Source organism: Epinephelus moara, chromosome 23 (genome assembly GCF_006386435.1).
Source record: "Epinephelus moara isolate mb chromosome 23, YSFRI_EMoa_1.0, whole genome shotgun sequence".
Taxonomy (NCBI): domain Eukaryota; kingdom Metazoa; phylum Chordata; class Actinopteri; order Perciformes; family Serranidae; genus Epinephelus; species Epinephelus moara.
In genome coordinates this window covers 30,922,598-30,947,805 of record NC_065528.1, presented here as the reverse complement: position 1 = coordinate 30,947,805, position 25,208 = coordinate 30,922,598, and the positions used below count along the sequence as shown (strand labels likewise).

General features: G+C 42.6%; 4 protein-coding genes across 4 annotated transcripts in view; all 4 read left to right on the top strand.

Moving 5' to 3' along the window:
- Positions 1-25,208, top strand: part of abcc9 (ATP-binding cassette, sub-family C (CFTR/MRP), member 9) — a 555,625-nt gene that overhangs the window by 100,962 nt on the left and 429,455 nt on the right. The window lies entirely within an intron of this gene.
- kcnj8 (potassium inwardly rectifying channel subfamily J member 8) lies at positions 4,500-10,630 on the top strand. The gene is made up of 6 exons (XM_050036362.1): positions 4,500-5,104; positions 8,547-8,695; positions 8,879-9,039; positions 9,269-9,408; positions 9,530-9,746; positions 9,929-10,630. Exons 1-6 carry the CDS (start codon positions 4,758-4,760, stop codon positions 10,178-10,180), a joined length of 1,266 nt encoding a protein of 421 aa, XP_049892319.1. The 5' UTR covers positions 4,500-4,757; the 3' UTR covers positions 10,181-10,630.
- Positions 12,304-14,240, top strand: LOC126384911 (nuclear factor 7, ovary-like). The gene has a single exon (XM_050036352.1). The coding sequence runs from the start codon at positions 12,464-12,466 to the stop codon at positions 13,862-13,864; it is 1,401 nt and encodes a 466-aa protein (XP_049892309.1). The 5' UTR covers positions 12,304-12,463; the 3' UTR covers positions 13,865-14,240.
- The window catches only part of echdc3 (enoyl CoA hydratase domain containing 3), an 11,537-nt gene continuing 2,472 nt past the window's right edge, over positions 16,144-25,208 (top strand). Inside the window, exons 1-5 of the mRNA XM_050036369.1 lie at positions 16,144-16,318; positions 18,013-18,134; positions 18,222-18,319; positions 23,145-23,345; positions 24,625-24,803. Of these exons, the coding sequence (XP_049892326.1) occupies positions 16,182-16,318; positions 18,013-18,134; positions 18,222-18,319; positions 23,145-23,345; positions 24,625-24,803 (737 nt within the window). The 5' untranslated portion in view covers positions 16,144-16,181. The remainder of the gene's footprint in view (positions 16,319-18,012; positions 18,135-18,221; positions 18,320-23,144; positions 23,346-24,624; positions 24,804-25,208) is intronic.

Sequence of the window (25,208 nt, the reverse complement as noted above, 5' to 3'; positions counted from 1 at the left end):
GACGCCCAACATGAGCTCCCGTTAACTCCAGAGATGTTTAAAGGTTATCGTGGATTGACAGTGATTTTTTAAATACTGAAGAGATGCAGTGGAAACTTTCGGAACTGTATTTTTTACACTGTTTTTTTTAATTCCATTGTCTTGAGATCACTAGCTTTGAAATTATTAACTCCTGATCTCGAATTAATGGCATTAAAAAAAACTAAAGTGCAAACACAGCTGTTGTGGGCTTGCACACGGACTTTAGTCGGCCACAAACATGACTTCACCATCACCAATCAGATGTTGTGTTTTCAGTTTGTTCTGCTGCCCCCTAGTGGCCAAAAAAAATCTTATAGCAGATGTTAAAGCTTACTTACAAGATCATTTTTCAGTGTTTCCTGGGACTTGTGGTCGACACACGAGAACCCTAAAAACTTATTATGTAAACAGTCTTCAACTTTTGACTCCTTTCAGCTAACTCGACTTTATTCAGTGCAGTCTAACATTGATTGCACTGATGATTCACTTCGGAGAGTGTTGGAGTTAGAGGTGATAAGAAGTCAGTTTTTATTTATATTTCCCTTCTCATAGAGAATTAAAAGAAACGACCAATACCACACTATATCTTAATCAAACAGCTGGTTAGCTTAGCTTAGCTTAGCTCAAAGACTGGATACATACTGAAACTTTCCACTTAGTAGAGTCTCAGCTCAGCCTGTTGATTCCAGCCGTCTCTGTAAGTCTTTCTAGAATCACTGGTCTCTGTGGGAGCTGCTATTGTCCCTTTATTGTATTATTGTGATCGATCATACTCACTCTGCTTATAAATGAGATTTTAAAATGACTTTGTACTGTACAGACTAAATGCCAAATAGATTATTTTGCAAGAATTTCAGCTTTTGTTAAGATTTCAAATATTGTACCTGCAGATGTTTCATCTCAGAAAGTTGCTCTGTGTTGTTTTCCTCTGTTACACAACATATTTTTTCACCTGTTTGTCTCTGCAGTTCCTCCTCTTCCTCCTCCATCTTCTCTTTTCTTAACCCTCAGAGACCTGCCGGATCGCCGGTGGTGTTAGGCGACCTTGACCTTTCACCTCAAGATATCTGACTGACAATGGCTTCTATAGATGCCCACGAGTCTCCCCTTTATACATGCCCACTTTATGAATATCTCTACATACTTGCGTCTCTAATCAGTCTTTGAATTGCATAAATTTGGTCGGACCAGAAAGCTGAGACTCTTCTGAATTCAATAAGCCCAGTTTTATTCATGTGTGATGATGTCAGTCTCCACAGCAGCCGTTTTAGTGTAATGAGTCAATTTTTAAAACTTGACCTCACTGTATAAAATGACCTGTAGTGACCTCTAGGATGATCACAGCCTTATGAAACTTCATAATCATAAACAAGAGACGTCTAGTATTCAGAGGATGTTTGGCTTTCATAGGTATGTTGACAGCAAACAGGTTTTTTAGCATTTTCCAGAACAGCCAACTGCCAGGAAAAATGTTGGCATTGTAACTTTATGCAAACTTTATTCTCCGGTTCCGCTTATCCTGTTAGGGGTCGCGGGGGGCTGGAGCCTATCCCAGCTGACATTAGGCGAGAGGCGGGGTTCACCCTGGACAGGTCACCAGACTATCACAGGGCTGACACATAGAGACAGACAACCATTCACACTCACATTCATACCTACGGACAATTTAGAGTCAGAAAAGATAAGGTTTTGGCTTAAAATACCCACTTTTGGTGGCACTATCCTGTCAGGAAACACAGCAGTGTCTGTAAAAAACACAACTGCATTTCCTTGTAATATCCCCACTGGAAATGCAGAAATGTCTTGATAATAAGCAACCGTTTGTTATTGCAGTCTTATCTCCAGTTGAAAACCTGCAACAGGTGGTCAAAAAAACCCAAACAGTTTGGCGGCTAAAAAGCAGCTGGAAACTCAGCAACGACCCACAACTTGTCTTTGTAATATCTTGGCTGGAAACACATCAGTGTCTCATTAAAAACAACCACTTTTTGTCACGCTGGAAACACAGTGATGTCTCAATGAAAAAACAACCGCTTTTTGTCGCATTATTCGTGCTGGAAACACATCGATGTCTTGTTAAAAAAAGAACCGCTTTTCTTTGTAATATCTTGGCTGGAAACACATCGATGTCTTGTTAAAAAAAGAACCGCTTTTCTTTGTAATATCTTGGCTGGAAATGCAGCGATGTCTTGTTAAAAGACAACCGCTTTTTTGTCGCACCATCCCTGCTGAAAATGCAGCGATGTCTCATTAAAAACAACCGCTTTTCATGGCACTAACCCCGGTGGAAACACAGGGACTGGTCACTAAACAGCACCCACATTTGGTGACTAAAAAGCCACTGAAAATGCAGCAATGACTCACTCGTTGGTTTCTAACAGTGGTCTGCAGCTTGGCAAGTGTCTTACTTTGGTGTCACACCATCATATACTCAAATCATTGTGTTCTCAGCCTCTATACTTTAAAGTTTTAAATACTCACCCAACCAAAACACATTAATTTCTTTTTGGACTGAGCTATGTCTTAAATTAATCTTGAGGTTAGCAGCTTTGAGATGACGTATAAAACTTCTACTGACCTGATATCTCCTCCTAAAGATCCTCTGCCCCCCTGTAAAACACACAGACGGCTCTGTGTTGGGACTCTGAGGGTTAAAGACTGAGACTGTTCTTCCTGTTCTTTGATCCTCGTTCAGTCTGGACTCGTTTCATAAATCTTTGGTGTTTAGTTTTTACTGCAGGTGTGCATCTGGACATGAACCTGACACACTGCTGCTGCTGCTGCTGCCTCGTAAATTCTTCGCCTCACACCCTGAACCATAATTTGTCTCTGAGTTGATGTCAGAGCAAAAACAGACGAATAGATGGAAAGACAAATTATTTTTCTTTCATATCGTGTTCGGACACAGCAGAGACCGATTTAACCGATTTAATGAAAACATGTTTCAGTATCATTTTTGTATCCCGTCTTTAGTTTCAGGGGAAAAAACTTCATATTTCAAATTCATTCATTTATGTTTTATATTGACAGTTCACTACATGCATGTAACACACAGTGAACATCACACACACACACACACACACACACACACACACACTGTCAGACTCCTCTTATATGACTGTTAAAGATTTTTTAAATGTATGTAAATGTACATTCTGTATATCCAAGACTTTTGAAACATATAACAAAGTATTATTATGTGTGCCTTTTTTTTTACACTTGACATGATAATAAAACGGTTTTGAGTGAAGTGACTCTTTTCTTTTCTCAGTAAACCTGCAGCACGTGACCCCTCAACACTCACTAATATACAATGTTTGGCTAAATGGCGCCCCCTGGTGGAGAAGTATCACATTTCTACATATTAATTTGACTTCAGTTTAAAACCAGGGAATAAAGAATTAAAATGATTTATGACAGTTACATTATTTTTAAGCTATTTAGTGACACAGTAAGGTTTTATTATATTTATTTATTTATTCCATCGCCATTTGGTTGTTGCAGCAGCAAAGACAGCAATAATACAAAAAATAAATGAATAAAAAAAATAGATGAGATAAATTAAAACTAAAATGGAAAAATATTAAAAAAAATAATAATAATTAGAGACACATAGAAAGAAAAATTGAGACCTCAGCTGTATTACAAAAATCAAGATGCAAACAGAGACTGCAGCATAAATACAACTGAAATAATATGGCCTATAAGTTACATTTATCAGCAACTAACTGCTCATTCTGTCATTAAAATGGCATAAAATGTCCATTTATTTGTTTTAGATATTTATTAAATCATAATTAGTTGAGTGGGCGAACATTTAGCAGCCTGGAGACGATTTCTATATTTTATTTTATTAATTAGTAACAGGAAAAAAAATAGTATATTCAAAAAAGAAAAGTTTATTGAATTATTCTAGACACTTAAAGAGAAAAAACTGACTCATATTTAATGTCGGTCTACCCTAAATCAGTTTAAAAAGGAGGAACGTAAATTTCAAGTAAATTAATTCATAATTTATTAGCCATAAAAAGAGTGTGGGTCCTTTTCTAAATCCTGTTTGTCTTGAAACAACATGAAGCCAAAGAAAAGAACACTGGGACCATTTTCCAACCTGAATAACTAAAATAAAAAGACACAAAATAGCTCATTAAACTATAATAACTAGATACAACAGAGACCTTATGTGAGATAATGGTTTAAATAGCCTCCTCTCACTCCCCTCTGTTCACCTGTTGAACACCAGGAAACAGGGTACTTTATTTTTACACCTTAAAAACTAATTTAAAGTTTATATGTGGAAGATTCCTGAGGAGATGCGCACGACATGTGTCCTTTAAAGTCTGAAAGAACTGAGTTTAATCATCTAACTAATAATGAAGATGTTTCATGAATGTTTGGAGACTTTATTTAAGATGAAACTTTAAGGTTGTGTGCGTTGGTAAGTTTCATTTGTGTTTTCCGACGGTCCCTGAACGGTCCGTGAAGGCAGCAGCGCGCTGGTCTGAGCGGGTCTGGACTCTGGAAGTTGGACTACGTCAACAGGAGAGAGGAGACCGTCCCAGCCCTCAGAGGAGCTGAGCACAGAAACATCCTCCACATGTCCACGCAAGTAAACGAGTCTGTGCGTCTTTGTTTTCCTGCAGCTGGACATGTTTGATCCGTGCGTAAAGACGCACTGAAGACGGACTTTCAAATAAGAATCTTTTCCTTTGACTGTCTGGAGCATCGGCACAAAGATGTTGGCGAGGAAAAGCATCATCCCGGAGGAGTTCGGTCTGCCGGGGCTCGCCTCTCGGATGCCCCGCAAGCCGGTGTTCAGGGACCGCGTGAACAAAGCGCGCTTCATCGCCAAAAACGGCTCGTGCAACTTGGCGCACAAGAACATCCGCGAGCAGGGCCGATTCCTGCAGGACGTCTTCACCACGCTGGTGGACCTGAAATGGCGCTTCACGCTGGTCATCTTCACCACCACGTTCGTCAGCAGTTGGCTGCTGTTCGCCATGAGCTGGTGGCTGGTGGCGTTTGCGCACGGGGACCTGGACCTGATGCGGCAGAACCGGACCCACTGCGTCACCGACGTCAAGTAAGAAACGACACAGAGCAGTGTCCCAGTGTCAGTGTCATCAAAGGGACAGTTTAACCTGTGTTTTTGGATTGTTAAAGTGTGTTTGATAAGACTTGGAACATGTTTTTACGCGCACTGAAACTGCTCCAGATCTCTCCTCCTTCTTCTTCTTCCTTTCCTCCATTTTTAAATTCGACAGAGGAAGAGGAGGAGAGGGAGAGAAAGACATTAATTATGACAGGGAGTCAGGGAACTTTGGCTCTCCTCATGTGAGGGGAAATAAAGTAAAGACTGCGGGGGGGGGGGGGGCGAGTTTGGCACCTCCCTCTGCAGCCCAGTCTCCACAAGAAAATGTTGGCGTTGTGCGTTTCTGCAAACCATGAACGTTACATCTGTAAGTTTAGCGTATCATATCAGGTGTTTTTAGAATGACGCAGTATTTGAGTTGACTTTTTCATCAGGAGGTGGAGGGGAGGATGGATGGAGAGAGGCCTGCCAGATGTTTACGCACCAAATGTGGGTGTTTTTTGGCGACCCGTCGCGATTGTGCCACGAAAACCGGGTATTTTAAGCCCAAACATGATCTTTGAACCATAATAACCATAATGTGCGTAAATCTAACTGCACATTAACCACAGTGCCAGTGAGCACCAACCTGGATTCTAAAATTGATTTCTAGTTGAAAACGGATTAATATTCAGTCTGAACGTCTCTTTTCAACCAGATAAAATGTTTTTACATCATCAAAATGACAAATTAGTTTAATTATTTTGATAATTTGTTCAGTTGTAGGTCAAAGAGAGAGAATATAGATGAGTGTGTGAGGTATTTCTCCACAGTCATGTTGCTCTGGTGGGTGAAATGTGGTCTACACAAAGACGTCATTTCAACATATTTAATGTTTAATATAAAATGTCATGAATATGGAAATATATAGTCTAATATATAGTCTGTGTGCTGCCAGCAAGAAGCTGTCATGTGCTGCTGTATTTCAATAAAGCAAACCAGAAAGTGAATTTAGTTTTGTTTTTTTGCCGCTCATTGTGCCAAGCTAGCTCGGTGTTAGCATGCTAGCGCGGTGTTAGCCTGCATAATAGGAGCATTATGAGGCTTAAAATGTGTTAAAAACAGTGACGGTTAAAAAGAGCTTAACAACTGGTTGAAAAGTTAAATTTTTCGCACTATTTGAAAACGCAGATTGAACGGTTCCATTTTAGGCACCAAACATAAGTGATATGTAGTGACCCATCGCTATTTTTCCAGCCGGGTTTCTGCAAAGAAAACCAGATATTTTAAGCTAAAACATTTTATTTTTCTGACCATAATCAAGTGTTATTTTGTGCCTAAATCTAACCGCACATTAACCAGTTGATGAAATGTAAAGTTTCATTTTGTCTGCTATATAATAGTCTTGCTCACCAGAACTTTCTCAAGAAAAGAAAGGTCTGGCTGGGCCGACTCTCACTTTAAGATTGGAGAAAAAAACGCCCTGGCTGCTTGTATTTCTTTCAACCAATCACAATCGTTCTGGGCGGTGCCACAGCAACGGTGCGCTTGCAAAAATATTGCCGGGGGGAAACAGGTTTTGGTGTAACACGCCCACAAAAATATCGCCTACAGGACGCGAACCATGGCAGAAAAATGGCTACATCCCCGCAAGATCAAACACCGCAAAAGTTAGTAAAGGACGTGTTGAAAACGGTTGAAAACTGCTACACAACTGGAGGTGGTAGGGCGGGACTTCAGCGGGTGGCTCGTTCCGCCCAATGAGAGGCTGATCTATGCAGCGATCTTCCGCCCACTCAGACTAGCTATATAATAACATACAAATGTAACTTAGTGTTTTTCTTTTCTTTTATATCAGACAAGACAAGGTTTGTTTTACCTTGACATGTTTCGACGGGTGTCTTCCGTCTTCTTCAGAAGCGTCACCAGATGTCATTGGTGACGTGCCTTATATCAGCTGATGTTACTGAGGCGTGGTCACCCTGTTAAATTTGACAGGGCGACCACGCCTCCTGCTGTCAAGTCGCTCAGAAGGAAGCGGGCCCGCTGGACGATGAAGCGGGTTGAGGGAGCACATACGCTGTCACATACCTGGAGCGCTGTCCTTGATGAACGACCTGACGCCCTGTTAAATGTCAAGATAAAACAAACCTTATCTTGTCAGATATAAAAGAAAAACCTTAATTTAACACTTAGACAGAATGAACTTGTATGGATTACAAATGTAACTGATCCCTGGTTTGCAGACAAATAAAATACCAACACTTTTTGTTGTGATTTTGTTTTTGTTTATGCTGTCCCTCCGTTTACAACGTCACTGCCGTCACACTTTCATGTGTTATGTTTTCTTGGAGCCTATCCCAGCTGACACTGGTTGAGAGGCAGGGTTCACCCTGGACAGGTCACCAGACTATCACAGGGCTGACACATAGAGACAGACAACCATTCACACTCACATTCACACCAATTTAGAGTCACCAATTAACCTGCATGTCTTTGGACTGTGGGAGGAAGCTGGAGCACCTGGAGGAAACCCACACTGACACAGGGAGAACATGCAAACTCCACACAGAAGGGCTCCCCCACCCTGAAGCCCCTTTTACACTGCCAGATTTTCCGCGAATGTTGGGCCGATTTGCCGGCAAGCTGCGAGCGTTTAGACACACAGAGCCGGATTGGCGAGTTGATCCGAGGAGCCCAATTTTCCGCCTCGTAGGGTAGACATATTGGTGGAACCTTTTTGTTTAAAAAGACCGAGGTGGCCTTCCACAACGGGAGGGGCTGTTGAAGACTTGTGGGAGGAGCTGTTGATGACGCCGCACGTGCGAGCCACTGGCGGTGGATAAACAGGAAACAGCTGATAGCAGGAATTAGCGAGCAGCTAGTAGCAAGAGGGAAACACAAACCTGACAGACACTGTAAAGATGAAGCAACTGGGAGACAAGGAATTGCGCGCCCCCCTTGCCCTCGCAAACGAAGAGGCCATTAACCGTCAGATGTCGGGGACGGTGAAGAACGGGCCGACTTACGAGAGAATCGGCGAAGGACTGACCAGCCGCGGCTTCCCTCCCACGTCACTGTTTACGTCACACACTGAGCTACACGTTTTGTTACTTGCTCACGCCCCCCATTGCCCCGAAAAAGGCGCATTCTGTATAAACATATGAACATATATCTACTCAGGGATCATGTCCACGGAGTCCGCCATGTTGCACTGCCATGTTTCTATAGTAGCCCAGAACAGAAAACCAAACACTGGGACTGGATAGGGACATTTGGTTTTTCGGGTTTCACGTTGGCCACCGTAGTTAGCAGCCCCTCTACGATAAGATTTTTAAACGTGAACCTGCTTCATTCATCATTTCTGCCGAGACGCTGAGGATCGACTCTGTCTGGAAGAAACTGACTTTAAAGCTCAGCAACTCAAGAACTTTCTAAATCTCTCTGTCTTCAGGTCGTTCACTTCAGCCTTCCTGTTCTCCATCGAGGTTCAGGTGACCATCGGCTTCGGAGGACGTATGATAACAGAGCAGTGTCCGACCGCCATCACCGTCCTCATCATGCAGAACATCATAGGACTCATCATCAATGCTGTCATGCTGGGTGAGACTCAGAGCCTGAGGGGAGAGGTGGAGGAAGGATTCTGGTCTTTTACATTTGTCTGCCATGTTTCTGCTCTACGTTTGACGTTTTTCTGATTTTTCCACCTTTTTCCAACGACTAAGTTATCAATGAGTTCTGGACGTTGTGCCAGGTCGGTCACACGTATCCTTTGTCTGTCCTCAGGTTGTATCTTCATGAAGACGGCTCAGTCAAACCGTCGAGCGGAGACTCTGATCTTCAGCCGTCACGCCGTGATTGCCGTCAGAAACAACCGGCTGTGTTTCATGATTCGTATCGGAGACCTGAGGAAGAGCATGATTATAGGAGCCACCGTCAGGTTACAGGTGTTTGTCCACTTTATTCCGTCCACTGAAGAAGTCTCTCTGTTTAAACTCTTATTGAATGACATATTTTTGGCAGTGAGGGAAGAAGTATTCAGATCCTTATGTGTATCACTTTAAAAACACTCTGTGTCCTGTATTGAAAGGATGACTTTAGTAAAAGTATGTAAGTATTAAAAGCATTGCAAAAAATGAATTTACTAACAATTAATGGACTACACATCATCTGCAGGTGGTGAGAAAGACGACCACACCAGAGGGCGAGGTGATCCCCATCCATCAGATCGACGTCCAGACGGAGAGCGCCGTGGCCAGCAACAGCCTGTTCCTCCTCGCCCCGCTCATCATCTGTCACGTCATCGACAAAAGCAGGTGCAGCAGCGGCAGATCCACTCTGAGATGTGGATTCATTCACTGCTTTTATCTCATATTGTTTGGTATTTTATTTTATCGTCGTATGAAATGTAGCTGTGACTCCTCCCCCTTCTCTCAGCCCGCTGTACGACCTGTCGGCCATGGAGCTGCAGTGCAGCGACCTGGAGGTGATTGTCATCCTGGAGGGCGTCGTGGAGACGACAGGGATCACCACGCAGGCCCGGACCTCCTACGTCTCCGAGGAGATCCAGTGGGGTCACCGCTTCATCCCCATAGTGACGGAGGAGGAGGGCGTGTACTCTGTGGACTACTCCAAGTTCGGTAACACAGTCAAGGTGAGCGTTAAACGTACTGATCTTCACTCTGATTGGTTCACAGTGTCAGAACAAAGTAAAAAAATATGACTGACTGAGCTTTGGAAACCAGTAGTCTGGATTAGTATGGATTATTGTCCTCCTGCTGGCATGATAAAAATACAGATGTATTTAACTTAAATATTGTGTTGTGTCTCTCTCAGGTGGCGACACCGCGCTGCAGCGCCAGAGAACTGGACGAGAAGCCGTCTATCTTAATCCAGACTCTCCAGAAGAGCGAGCTGTCGCACCAGAACTCGCTGAGGAAGCGTAACTCCATGCGACGCAACAACTCCATGCGTAAAGGCGCCGGGAGCAGCGGAGGTCTGCGCAGGAACAACTCTGGGCTCGCCACGCCTAAAGTCCAGTTCTTCACCCCCGGCGAGGGAGGCCAGAGCCTGAACGCCGTCACCTGACATGAGGCCTGCCTCCTGCTGGCTGCCCTGCTCCTCCTGGTGGGACGGAGGATTGTGGGTGTTGGCGTTTCTCCTGCTCTGATGGGACTCATTCTCTGTCTGTTTCCTGCCTTATCTAGACTCCCAGCACTGTAACTGCTAACACTGCCCCATGTTAACGTGCATGGAGTAATCTTAATCCTGTTAACGGTCCATTTCTCTGCACTGAGAGCCTCCACAAACCAATCAGTCTCTTCTCTTCATTATCACTGAAGCAATAATTACAAACTCGGGGCCTTTACGCCTGTTCTACTGTTCTGGGGGAGATTCATTTTCTCATTAATTAAAGTCACAGTTTATCTGCTAGTCGTGGTGACGAGTGACAACCAATCACTGTACTGTACATGTGTGTGTTTCACCTTGTTTTGTCTCGTGTGTTGTTTGAGAATAAATGCACTCACTTCATCTGAACATGGCCTCAATATCTGAAGTGCTCAAATTATTGTTAAGTAGTTTACAAAGGTGTGGACTCGAGTCACGTTAGACTGGACATAATCAAAGAAAACTTGCAACTCAACTTCAACTTTATCACCAATGACTTGTTACGTCACTTGGACTTGAGCCTTTTGACTTGAAAATACTTGATATCTTCCCACAAAAATTAAAAAGTAGGTCATTTACAAAGTGTGCCACGTATGAATTTCTCTGTATTTTTTTAATCGGCCAACGTTAACATGTCTCATCTGCAGCAAGTTGCACTTTGTTTGACCCAATCCAACAACATCCAATCAAGCTGCGGGAGAGAAACATGACGAGTAAATTCCTGCAGTAACAATTTCCCTCCTTTTTTCCATGTTGATCCTGGATAGATTTAGTTAGGTTTATCCAGGACCATCATCATCATCATCATCATCACACTGATTCTGGATAATTTGTTAATGTTGACATCAACATAGCAAAAATGTCCCTGGATCAAACAAATTATGCAGGACGAAGATGATAGTTTTGAATAGGTTATTAAAAAGGATGGAAAATGTCTTTGTCATTCGTAAAATAACATTATCCTCACTCCTCCTAATGTTTGTGAACAATATTCTAGCCTTTGGCAAGTTCACTCGTTAGCATAGCCTCCCTAGTTAGCAAGCTAACTCAAACCCTGCGCTAGCTTAGAAGGTTTTTGTTCGTTACTGTGGATTTTGTTCGATTGTACTCACTTCAATTTACAGAAGAAGCACATGCTGTGATCCATTTACGTTGCTATGAGCGGTGAGACTCAAGATGATGTCGTAAAATGTCGTAACTTCCTGTTTAAATTGGCGATATGCGTCCCCGTTTGTACCATTTATGACCTTAACGTAAACAAAGATGGATGCCTCCAAGAAAGCGGTCGTCGCTATTGCAGTAGCGGAGCCTTTATTATTAGCAACACTGCTAGCCACTTTCACCAACACCAATGGATAAACAACACATACACGACATTCCACGCACAACAACACATCATAAAGCATTTAGTGAAGACTCAAATTTGCTAAACAGTAAAAATAATAGTAAAGAGCAGAGCCACAGGGTAAATATAGGGCGCAGCCATAAGTCTTACGAAACTCGTAGTCCTCTGAGTTCATACGAGACCACTACTGGTAGCACCACCTCAAAGAGGTGTCGCTGCGTAATTTTGCGAAGCTTCCTGTTCTTTTAACCGTCTGACTAGCGGTAAGATCTATATGGAACGGACCATTAGCTCTGAAGACGCACTAAGGAATTTTGAAAAAAGCACAGTTGCAGCACACTGATGATGTCATTGCAATGTTGGTTCAGGGATGCAATCTGGGATGTTGATCCAGGAGCATATCCTGCTTGGTAAAATCACATCGTGCATGTTGAACAAGGAAATTTGGTGATACAAACTCAAAATCAGATGTTAGCTGCCTGGTCACTGGTTGATCCAGTGGACCCTTTTAAAGAAACACTTCTGCTTCACAAAATTAACCCAACAGGTGGCGAGTAATTAAAATACAAATTACAAATTTTGGAGGGTGAAGCGTTCCTTTAAGTGAGACTCAGCCCAGCTGATGAAACTCAACCCGTGTCATGTGAGAAATCAGGAAGCAAGCTCACTGTTGTTCTTCCTTCCTGATAATGCACTGAGTGATAGACGACAGCTTTAACTGTCACACTGTACGACTACATTCCAGCAGGACATACTGGGAATACTGGTTCTGGTAATAAACTGGACTCGCTGCTGATGGTACACACGAAAGACAAGCTGTAGGAGCAGGCTGCCAGAAGTGAAACTAACTTCACAACATGGCTTCCAGGTTAGAGCAGGATCTCTCATGTCCTGTCTGCCATGACATTTTTAAAGATCCAGTCGTCCTGTCATGCAGCCACAGCTTCTGCGCAGACTGTCTGCAGACGTACTGGACCGACAACCAAATCTCTGAGTGTCCAGTCTGTAAAAGGAGGTTGTCAAAGGACATACCTCCTTGTCACCTGGCGTTGAAGAGCCAGTGTAAGGCCTTCCTACAGGACAGAGCTTCAGCTGCAGGGTCCGAGCCCGTCTGCACTCTGCACTCTGTGAAGCTCAGCCTCTTCTGTGTGGGTGATCAGCAGCTGGTGTGCAGCGTCTGCAGAGACGCAGACACACACGGCAACCGCAGATTTGAACCTGTTGACGTAGCTGCGCAGAAACAGAAGAAGAAACTTCTGGATTCTTTAAAGCCCCTGCAAAGCAAACTGAGGCTTATTCATCAGGTGAAAGGAAGCTGCGATCAAACTGCAGAGCACATTAAGATCCAGACAGAGAGCACGGTGAGGAGGATAAAGGAGGAGTTCAAGAAGCTGCACCAGTTTCTTGAAGAGGAAGAGGAAGCCCGGATGGCTGCACTGAGGGAGGAGGAGGAGCAGAAGAGTCAGGTGATGAAAGAGAAGATTGCAGCTCTGAGCAGACAGATAGCAGCTCTTTCAGAAACAGTCAGAGCCACAGAGAAGGAGCTGAGAGCTGAAGACGTCTTGTTCCTGCAGAACTACAAGGCTGCAGCGGCCAGAGTCCAGCAGCGCCCCCTGCCTGATGATCCAGAGCTGCACTCAGGAGCTCTGATAGACGAGGCCAAACATTTAGGCAACCTGAGCTTCAACGTCTGGAGCAAGATGAAGGACGTTGTTTCCTACAGTCCTGTGATTCTGGATCCAAACATGGCTCACCCGGACCTCATCATGTCTGACGATCTGACCAGTGTGAGACACGGAGAGAGAAGGCAGCAGCTTCCTGACAACCCAGAGAGGATCGACCACTTCATCTCTGTCGTCGGCTCCGAGGGCTTTAACTCAGGGTGTCACAGCTGGGAGGTGGAGGTCGGAGACAGCAAAGCCTTCGTACTGGGCGTGTTAACAGAGTCCATCCAGAGGAAAGGAATCATATGCGCCGGGCTGTGGAGGCTGATGTTCTGCGGCGGTGAATACAAAGCGCTGTCGCCGTCAGACACAGGATCTGAGGTGGCAGTTACACAGAACCCAAAGAGGATTCGAGTGCACCTGGACTGGGACAGAGGACTGCTGTTGTTTTCTGATCCTGACACCAACACACACATACACACCTTCACACACACGTTCACTGACAGGCTGTTTCCGTACATCAGCACCTGGAGTGAGGTCCCGATAAAGATTGTAGCTACGCAGGTCTCTGTTAGGGTGGAGCAGCACGGTTAGAGATGCTGCTGCTGCTGATGTCATGTGTGTATACAAGCCACTGGTTTCTTTAAACTTGCAATAAGTTGGTAACACAGGTACACAAAAAAACAAGTCGTTCCCTCAGTCATTATCAATTAACCTCTTATTAACTAAGGCTTAGCTACTCTATCACATGTGATTGGGACTTACCCAAGAACTGACCATTAACTAATGGTTTATAACTCATTCGTTCCTCCGTAACAACTCGTTTTTTGTGTTCCTTATTATAAAGTGTTACCAGTAAGTAATTTATTTTGCCACATGGGGGCAGCAGAAACAGGCTGTGAGCACAAACTTACATCACATCCGTAGCCTGACGTGCACCTCCCCAGAAATGTAACTACACATCGCAGTGACGCAGACCTCCTGTCTGTCTCTGTAAGCTGAAACCATTTCCCTCAGTGGAAACAAAGCTTTTATTTACTTTAATTTCACAGATAAGAAACAATAAATTGTGAAGACAATAAAGCCTCCACAGAAATAGCATTTTAAGTCTTGTGTGTGATTTATCCTGGCTTCATATGAGCAGAGGAAATCTCTGCTAGCTGCTAGGCTAATTTATACAATGTAAAATGCCATAGGCTTGTGCTAATAACGTTAGCATGTTGTATTTGTGGGGAAAATGTGTCCAGATAAAGACAAGTGTTTGTCTGTGAATGCTGCGAGTTATAGTGAAGCTGATTTGAAATTGTTTCTATTAAGCCATATGTAATGTGTGTTTAATGTGTTTAACACATGTAACAGAGAACATATAATTGTTTTTATTTTACAGTCATTTATCAAGTTAGTCGACAATAAAACAGTTTTTAGTGTCATAGTATTTGTAAACTTGATATCATTATTATGATGTAGTAGTTGTACAGTGAATTCAGTTTCATGTATTTTATTTTATCTGTTTTACACGGGGCAGTGAGTGAATCGATGGACAGAAAAGACACCAACTAACTGACGCAGAATTAGCATCCGTGGCCATCTTAGAAAGAATTAGGGCGAGTAAAACAACATCTTTGAAAACTTCAGGGAGCATGAATGCTCTCTAAAACTCTCTTTAAAAACTATTAGTTTTTAAAAAATTTGATCAACATAAAGAACAGAAAATGTATTATAATAATAAATCAGACTTATGCTTCACAGCCCTGCAACCCTTCATAGTAAGCTCTATTTAATACAAAAAAAAGAAGATCTAATTTGGTACTTTGATAACAAATATTTTGTCATAAAGTGTATCTTAAAATTGTACTTTTTTTTTTTCAAGATTATTTTTTTGGGCTTTTTGCCTTTAATATACAGGACAGTGTGAAATGGGGAGACAGAGAGAGTGGGGGGACGACACGCAGCAAAGGGCCGCAAGCCGGAGTTGAACCCGCGACTGCTGCAGCGAGGCATCACCTCTACACATGGGGCGCCGGCACCATCCACCAAACTACCAACGCCCCTAAAACTGTACATTTAATTCTTCTGACAAATTAAAATTAAATTATTTAAAATAGAAAGAAATGCTTGAATTTTTGTCTTCTTTGGATTTTGTGATATTGGCTCTTGGTTTATTTATTTATTTATTTAATTCAATTTTTAAAATCTAGTTCTATTTATTTAAAAAAATATATTTTGTTTTATTTATTTTATTTATTTATTTTAAATCTTATTCTATTTTTTTAGAATCTATTTTGTTTTATATATTTTATTTTAACCTATTTATTTATTTAATTTAATTTTTTTATCTTATTCTATTTCATTTTAAAGAAAAAATATTTTGGGGGCGTCGGTAGTGTAGTGGACAGTGCCGGCGCCCCATGTACAGAGGCATCGCCTCGCTGCAGCGGCCACGGATTTGAATTCGGCTCGTGGCCCTTTGCTGCATGTCAGTCCCCACTCTCTCTCTGTGTCCCCATTTCACTCTCTGTCCTGTCAATAAAGGCAAAAAGCCCTTAAAAAAAATTGTTTTATCCATTTAATTTAAAATCTTATTCTATTTTTTTTTATTTTTTTAAAAATATATTTTGTTTTGTTTTATCTATTTATTTAATTTAAATTTTTAAATCTTATTCTATTTTATTTAAAAAATATATATATATATATATAATATTTTATTTATTTATTTTTTAAATATTATTCTTTCTTTTTTCAAAAATATTTTTTGTTTTATTTAATTTAATTTAAGTTATTAATTTAATTTAATTTTTTAAATCTTATTTTATTTTTTCAGGCTCTTGGTCTATTCTTACGTTGCCCTATGTGCCTTCGACGTCATCGTACCCGGAAGTGACAGTCGGAAGGTGAAGCGGTGAGGGTAAACATGGCTCGCAGTTTGCTGTGCAGAGCTGTCGGTGTGTTTGAGCTCAGCAGGACTTCAGCTCTGCTCACACGGACCCGGTTTTACTCTCAGACTGAACCGGAGCCGCTGACGGTGAGACAGCAAGACAACGGAATAAGGTGCAGCAACGACATGTGTCCGTGTCCTCGGAACTGTGTTCACTCTCAGTTGGTCCCGTGTAAATACAGTGTGATTTTAGAGCGAATACAGACTTTAACAACAACAGCATGTTACAGTGGTGCTCACAGTACTTTATTACACATGTGAAGGTCGCAAGATAAATTCGGCGTACGTTTTATTTCTGTCAAAAATATATTTTTAATAATAAGTCTGCGTTTTGATGTCACTGTCCCCTGTGTCAGTGTGGCTAAATCAATGTTTTCTTTCTCAGTGTCAGGTGGTGCCACTAATAAATCACTTCACACAACTGCTGAGTACTTCAGTGGAAATATATCATAATTAATGCAACGGTTGAAAGTAATTTAGACTATTGACTAAAGTCCTGTACTGCGCTATAATTATGAGGTACTTCTGCTGTACTACATGTCAAATATAACATAATTTTGCACGTTTTTTGCCGCTATAAATATTTGACAGCAATAACTATCAGGTACAGAATATTTTATTAATTAAAACAAATTATTATTAGAAAATTATTCCATTTAAACTACAAAAAATGTGTATATCAGTACTTTTACTTTTGTTACTTGAAGTTCATTTTCCTGATAGTACTGCTCCACGTGTACTTACACAAGATTATGAACGCAGATCTTACTGGTAATGGAGTATTTTTACATTGTGGTATTACATTTTTACAAAGATTGAGTACTTTAATGAAAGGTAGAGACACTCCAAACACTTAAATTAGGAAACTGAGCTGCTTTGTGGTTCTTCCCCCAGAAACAAACTTTCAAGGATTCCAAGGACCCGTGGGAACCCTGTTGATTTATCATGTTTTATGTGGCCTTTTGAGACTTTGAGACCTTTTGAGATATGTTTAAGTTAGAAAACCCAAAGTAAACTGCCATTTATTTCTTCTGCTGAAGAATGTAATTGAAGACCAGGAGTGATCATGGCATGTAACTATACATGAGCAGCTAATTACCTGGAGTTTTCATTTGAAACAACCCAGTGTATGCATTGTATGCAATTCTATATACAGTAATAAGGTCATGCCATAACTCAGCATTAACCAATTCATGTAAAGTTATATGCTGTTCCCATGTTTGTTCACTAGATGGCTGTAGAAGGCATTGAGTAAACTTAAAGCGTTATTCAATCCATAGGTACAATTCCGACCAGCAATGTATCGATGATAGGCGACTTCCACGCTATTTACTCTGTAAGCCAATAGGTAACCAGTGTAGACTACGGGAAGGACGAAGTAAAATGACGTTCAGGGTAGCCCCACGAGACCTAAACTTGCTTTCTGAGAATAGTATGCGGTCCGGTCAAGCCACACAATGGGCTGGACGTTTAATGTTTTTGTATCTGTAAAGTATAGAGGTGTGCCATATCATCCCGTTCACGATAATACCGTTCTAAAGTTTAATATGATATGAAAAATTCATATCGTGATGATTAGAGGAGAAATTGCAGAGCAACAACTCCCAACAGCAGCCCATTTGTTTTCCATCTCGCTGCATTTGTTTGTTACAGAATCACCGCTGTAACAAAGTTTGGTGTTTTTTTGATCCACTAACATGGCTGCAGGTCCCTGAACTACAACACCAGTTTAATAGAGAACCCCTGTAATAAACTGTAGAGCTGAAATACACAAAACACCACTGTAAAATCTAACTTCTTCTTCCAGGAGAATAATACTGAACAATCCCAAGAAGAGGAACGCTCTGTCTCTGTCCATGCTGGAGTCGCTCAGAGAAAACATCCTGACTGACGTCGACAGCGATGACCTCAGAGTTGTCATCATATCAGGTTTGTATTTACTGTGAGTGTGTGAGTGTGACAGAGAAAGAAACACGGTGGTCTAATGTAATGTGTGTTTATGTGTGTGTGTGTCAGCCAGAGGTCCAGTGTTTTCCTCAGGACATGACCTGAAGGAGCTGACGTCAGCTCAGGGCAGAGATTATCACACCAAGGTGTTTCACACCTGTGCAGAGGTTAGTCTCTTTGTTTTGTCTTTCTTGGGCTGCCGCTCTTCCCCGCCCCCGCCACGCCCGCAGTTCCTTCAGATATTGCATCCTCTGTTTGTTTGTGTTTTGTTTTTTTTGCTTGTTTGTCTAACTCTTCAAACGTAGGTTTTGTAGGAATGGAGCTCTGGAAGGTTAATAGATTAAATGGATTGAGAGATGCAGGCAAGTATTGCATCATATCTTAGCTTCACAGCATCAGCCCTAACTTACCTACTAACTGTTTTGGGTCATGACCATAAGTTTAATGCTAAAATAGATGGTTTTCACATGAAAAGGAAAACACATTAGCAAAAGAACACATTCTTTTCTTTTTGTTTTCTACCAAACGCTCAAGGGGAAACTGAATCAGCAGAAGTTCAGCCTGAGTTGAATATTTACAGCTTTGACAGCAGATGATAAGAGACAAAATGACCAATTAATTAATTAGGGTCCTAATTAATTAATTGCTATTGTAATCCTAGGTATTCCTCTTCTTTCTCCTTTCTTCTTCCGAGGAAATCATTCTTCCCATGGGTGAAAACTCACCAAACTTTGCACAAAGGTCCAGTCTCATGCCAGATATCCTCAGCTGTAAACTCAAGCCAATAGTCCTGATGGTGGCGCTACAGCAAGCGTCTAAAGTTCAAAACTTTGAAAATTCATAACAAATCAACCATACGTGCTACAACTTCACAACTTTCATCAAACTGTAGCCCCAATACTGAAGAAACTTTTGTACATTTAAACCTATTAAAAATTATGAAGTTCATCACTCTGTTTTTTTCAAAAACTGTAAAACTTCTTAAACCTATCTCCTCCCACAATTTTTGCTCAATTGACACCAAACTTGCTACAGAGCATCTTCAGACTGTCCTACAAAAACTATGTTTCTCAGATTTTTGATTTATCAAAAATTGAGCCTACAGTGCATCAAAATGTTTGACTGTAAACGGTACTGTAAACATATACATGCAAATTCTTGCTAAATAAATCTTCAATGTTCATGAAAAAAATGACAAAATTCTAGAGTCATGGTAGATGATGTGTGGCAAATTTCAGAATTTTATCTCAAAAACTGAATTTTTGACAGCATTTTGAATTTTGCTCTAATGTGAACAATTGGAGTCAATGTAAAAATGGCAATTTTAAACATCAGTTTTTCACTTATGGAGCAAATCAATCATTGTTACAAACAAATTACCAACATCTCCATGCTGTCTAGATGCAATATGTGTATTTTCAGATTTTTGTTTCGATAACTGAATTTTTTACAGTGGTTTGAAATCTGCTTTTCCATGCATGGACGGCTGCTAAACCTGCACGTCTGGCTTAGTCAATTTGTGAAGCTACACATGAATTGTCACTGACTAATTAGCTCAGTGAGATAGAAATTGATTCTTAGTCTCAGAGGTTGTGAGTTCTTCAGCTGATGCAAAAGGCAGATTGTGTTGTTAAATTCCTAAATGTCTTCCAATTCTTCTGCTTCTTGCTCAGAATTGCCTAAAAATGCCCGGACCCGACCCATCGCTGCGCAGCACACAAACTCAAAAAGGCTCAGGACCGACAATCAAACCCTCGCCTTTGAGATTGCACTGCTGACTCCTCAGGTAGTCCTTAGAGCTCAAGTCCTGCCCCACATGTGTCCTGCTCCAAGGTCACTGCCCTGCAAAGGCCAGTGGAGCAAAAGGTATCCTGGAGGTTACCTGAATGGAGGTAGGACTTGAGCTCTCTATTACATACATGTTAAAGGAAAAAAGACACTCACCAAACTATTTTTTCCTTCAACATGTATGTTATATGTCACCTAAATCTGACTGACCCTTCTATCTCGGCGTGCAGTGAAGGGCTCTGAGATCACTTTGCCCACACTGGAGAAGAACCTGACGATGGCGTTGGGCCTCTTTGCTGGTGTCATCAGGTGACGTTTAAAAGTAGAGGCTATATAGATGTCAATGTTGGGTTCATCCTGACTCACTGAAACCAGCACCATCTGTGCACTGCCCCAGTGTTTGCAAAGGTCCTTAAAAAAGGCCTTGTCAAGACTTTTAAAAGTTTCTGGGAGAATTTCAAAATCTGCTCCCTCAACTTTGGCCCATATGTTCTCAAACAGGCGGTCGGTTATGAGACGTGGGTTGGTGTCCACACCTGCTTTCTTAAAGGTCCTCGAAACCAGCTTCTGTACAAGGACCCCGACAGACAATTTGTTTTTGTTTGTCTGTGCTGATGAATCCTGCTCAGGTTCAGCAGCTGTCTCCTCAGACACTACGACTACAGGTGTTGGTGACACTGACTCCCTGTCTTCCCGAGCCTGTTCAACCCTTATCGATGCCCAGACTGCTGGAGTATTGGACTCGCTGACATCACTTCCACTCTCCCGGGAGTTGGCAGTTATCATCAGGTCACACTCCAAGTCAGGAATATCATCCAGGAAAGGGTCTTCGATGTCACTTACCTCAATGCCCATTACTTCCTGGGCAGCATCCGATGTCCTAATCATGAAACTGCCATCGACATTTTCCGCTCCTGATGGCCCTGGAGTTGCGTCTATGTCAGTTATGAGGTTGCTTTCTGTCTGTCTGTCCATGTCATCCTCTAGCGTGACAATTTCATCTGCCACATCCGTACTCTCCAGAGGGACAGAGGTCAGGTCTGCGTCCTCAGCAGACTCGATGTCCTCGATGGAGGCGACTGAGGCACTGGTAGACACCTCTTTAGCTGACACGCAGTCAGGTGAATCTATGTCTTGGGGACTTTCCTCAGTCTGTGGAGTGAAGTCTTCGTGTCCCCAATCTTCAGCAAACTCCAGAGGGACAGTGTGGTTCCTCGCCAGACTGTCCCTCTGTCCCTATGAAGTCCTCATGTCCCAAATTTTTGTCGAACTCCAGAGGATCAGAGGTCAGGTCTGCTCTCTCGGCAGCCTTGGTCCTACTGGAGCGGACCTTATTCCTGGGTCTTGCTCCAAAGTAGCGCTCCCAGCAGTGCTTGAATGCAGGCTTCATCCATTTAAAGATGTTTCTGCCACGTCTGCCTGCAGATTTCTTGTCTGTCCCGTCAGACAGGTGTAGGTATTGCATGTTTGTCCAGTTTTCTCCTCTGTGCTCTGCAAACTCACGCCGGAGGTCGAAAAAGTGTTTCAGCTCTGCCTTCACCTTTTGTTGGGTGGGACAGAGCTCTGGGTGCTTCATCCTCCGACTGAGAGCACTGCTCAGCCTCCTCAGCCTCCCACCTGTGGACCGACTCCATTAGCTCTTCTGTATCGTAAAAAGCCTGATCCCCTATCTCTGACATGGCTATGGCCTGTTCTTCAGAGATTCTAAAGGTGTTTGCGAGGGTTGAGGAGACCATGGTTTCACTGTCCAATGTTTCCCCCGGTGCTCTGCAGACTATTGCAGGGGGTCAAAAAACCTTTTCAAATCGTCCCTGAGCATCTCCCTGTTGGTGAAGGCAGCTGAGGATGTAATTTTGTCAAGACTGGCTTCGTCTTTAGCCCGTTCCTCCGTCTGCCACCTGCAGAATGCCTGCATCATCTCACTAACAAATCGAAAAGAGCAGTCCCACTGTGAGGTGGACATGTCCCTATGTTCCGTTGAATCTGTCTCACTGTCGCTGAAATGTTCTGGCTGTGTCTGCATCATATCTGGATCCGGACGACTGTGTTTCAGCACCTGTTGGGAAAAATAGGATTTTAAACAAGTAGCTCTCTTCTATGTACTAATTTAACTTCAGAGGAGTTTTTTGCCTTGTGACATCATGTGACTCAGAAGTACTTTGAAGTGGATACAGAACACATTCTTTGGCATTTTATGTTTCTCTGAATCTTTATTATCATTTAATCTCACAATTTTCACTCTACACACACAATTTATACCTCAAAATGTATGACAATGTGTGCTGGTCACAGAAATGCCCCCACGGAATCACTCACACTTACACATTTGGCCCAGTGAGCTTCCAAACGAAGGGAGCGCCGATTTTTTTCTCATTCACTCCTATGTAAACTGAGAGGGGGGATTTCTAGAAAACAGCTGAGGGGCACCAGATCTCTAACCTGCGACCAAGATAACATTTTTAACACCGCAAACATGAAAAAGACATGTCTGCGTTCAGGAGAAGCTCATCTCTCTGGTGGTATCCTCATATTGACGATTGGACCCACAGTTTGGGAATAACAGGGAGGAGTTTGAGAGGTCTCATGTCCATTAAAAGAACCCTCTGCTGAGAGCAACAGCTCCGCACACACCAACACAGAGACATGTTGGTGTGTGCGTGTCTGAATCTTAGATGCAGACAGCCTTTACTACTGATAGTACTGTTGATACGTTTGGGATTATGACTGTTAAATACATATTGTAATGTACTGTAATATTATACACACAAAGTGCTCAGTAATTATTGTTCATGTAGTACGCAGCATGAATTCATACAAATTAAACCCCTTACCACTTTTCTGTCCATTCCTACTACTTCACCTTCTTCTTACACATTTCAGTCAGCATTGCAGTGTAGCATCAGCTTTTCAAAACACCTTCAAATATTCCTCACATTCATACATGCATGGTATTAGTCTCATGTCTCACTGGTCGTGCTCAGCTAACATCTCCTCTTACTCCTATTCAGAACAACCCAGATTTTTTTGCCAGGCCGTCAAGACCAGGGCTTTAAAACATGGAACAGCCAAGTGCTAACAAAGCAAATGTTGCAAATTTGAAAAGCCACTGGCTAAATCCTGATGATGTGACAGATTATCCTTTTCCCACTGCATTTGTTTACTTATTATTTATGTCTCTGAATGGCGTTGGCTCTTGTGTTTCAGGTAATGACTCTGATACAAGATATACCTGTTCCAGTGATCGCCATGGTGAACGGTGTTGCCACTGCGGCTGGTTGCCAGCTTGTTGCCAGCTGTGACATTGCCGTGGTGACAGAGAAGTCCACCTTCGCCACTCCGGGTGTCAACGTGGGTCTGTTCTGCTCGACGCCGGCAGTGGCTATCGGCAGAGCCGTGCCGAGGAAGGTAAGAGCTTAAAGGGAAATTTCGATTTATTTCAACCTGTCTCCTATCGTCCTAAATTTGTTTCAAGTGACTAGTGACATAAAAATAATAGTTAGCATGTTAGCCGTTAGCCTAGATACAGCCGGGGCGCATAGTAGCGTCAGACCTGTTAAAACGTAAGTGAACGGGCAACCTTCAAGTGCAAAGTTAGTCCACTAAACAAGCTTTTTTTCCACAAAGACCGCCTCATATCGTTAGGATAAATGTCAGAGAACATATAGAAAACGACATGTAAACGTGTTGTCTTACCTTACCGGTGTGCTGCCATGTTTGTTTACCATTTAGCTCTGCTTTCCAAAGCGCGTATTCCAAACGAGACTACAGAAGGAAACGGCACTTTAAAGTAAAAGCTTTGTGCTGGAAATTCACTGTACTTCAAAATACACAGAACTTCAAAATGACACGTGTACACGTGTATGAGATCATAACCGTTGGTTGGTATTCGGATAACTGGGGCTTTACTGGTATAATGCAATAGCACCACCCAGCGGTGAAACCCGTGTACACGTTTACATGGAAAAAATGATCCACTCTAAACGTTTAGAGATTTTTGTACACGAGCTCACCCCTACTTCAAAATAAAGTGTGTATTTTTACCCTTGCGGACCGCAACCCACTTTTGGACCACAACCCACAAGTTGGGAACCACTGCTCTAGATTGAGCAAGAATAAAAACAATTGTTTGTCTCAGCCCTACATGTCTCGAGGCCCAGACAAACCAAAGTGACCTCAGGGAACAAACGCTGACTTTTGCGTTGCCTCACGTCACCTGTGTCTCAGCCAAAAAGTTGCACATTAACGCACTGTAGAGACTACAGCTGACAGCCAACCAGCATCTCCGTTCTGCATCTGCGTGAGAGGAGTTAACTTTCCACGCCAGCAGACGGCGGTCGTCTGTATCCGTCATTAAAAAAGAGAAACCGGAAGACCGCGTTGACACTAGTTAGCTCATTAACAACACGGTCCAATGTTCCGTTTCTCTTCTCGTGAGCTGAACCGGCAATCAGAGTGATTTCATTCACCAACAGGCTCCACTGTCACCAACGCTGATTCAACATGCTGAATCAGCCAAAAAAACTCTGATGTAGGCCATCAAGGAGCACCGACGTGGGTCACACTGCACTGACAAGGGCGACAGATGCTCACGGGTGGTCTAACATTGACTGACGGCCGACCACTGTTTTGGTCCCTCTATCAAGCTCAAACTGATGTACACCTTTGCTCCCTTCTTTTTAACCAGGTTGCCATGGAGATGCTGTTCACAGGAACTCCCATCTCCGCCCATGATGCTTTGCTGCATGGTCTGGTCAGTAAGGTGGTGCCAGAGGAACGACTGGAAGAGGAGACATTAGCCATCGCTGAGCGGGTGTGTCAGGCGAGCCGACCTGTTGTTGCCCTTGGCAAGGCCACTTTCCAAAGGTGAGAGTTTTCAAAGTACAGACAGGTCTCTCTCTCTCTTCACCTTTAGTGTTCATTTTAAAGTCCAGGAGTCTCATTTATAAAACAAAGGCTCCATACTAAAAATGTACATCTAGACCAAAGCCAAAAATGGTGTGCTCCAAAAAATATTCAGCAATTTCTACGATCAGGCTTCCACCTCACCGTCTGTGTCGCCTATTTCAATCAATCAATCAATCAGTCAATTTTATTTGTAAAGCCCAATATCACAAATCACAATTTGCCTCACAGGGCTTTACAGCATACGACATCCCTCTGTCCTTATGACCCTCACAGCTGATCAGGAAAAACTCCCCAAAGAAACCCTTTAACAGGGAAAAAAAACGGTAGAAACCTCAGGAAGAGCAACTGAGGAGGGATCCCTCT

What these genes read in the sequence shown, in the direction of transcription:
- kcnj8 (XM_050036362.1), top strand. Translation starts at nt 4,758, where the DNA reads ATGTTGGCGAGGAAAAGCATCATCCCGGAGGAGTTCGGTCTGCCGGGG. An exon ending in CACTGCGTCACCGACGTCAA is followed by an intron (nt 5,105 to 8,546) that starts GTAAGAAACGAC and finishes CTCTGTCTTCAG; the next exon opens with GTCGTTCACTTCAGCCTTCC. An exon ending in GAGCCACCGTCAGGTTACAG is followed by an intron (nt 9,040 to 9,268) that starts GTGTTTGTCCAC and finishes CATCATCTGCAG; the next exon opens with GTGGTGAGAAAGACGACCAC.
- LOC126384911 (XM_050036352.1), top strand. Translation starts at nt 12,464, where the DNA reads ATGGCTTCCAGGTTAGAGCAGGATCTCTCATGTCCTGTCTGCCATGAC.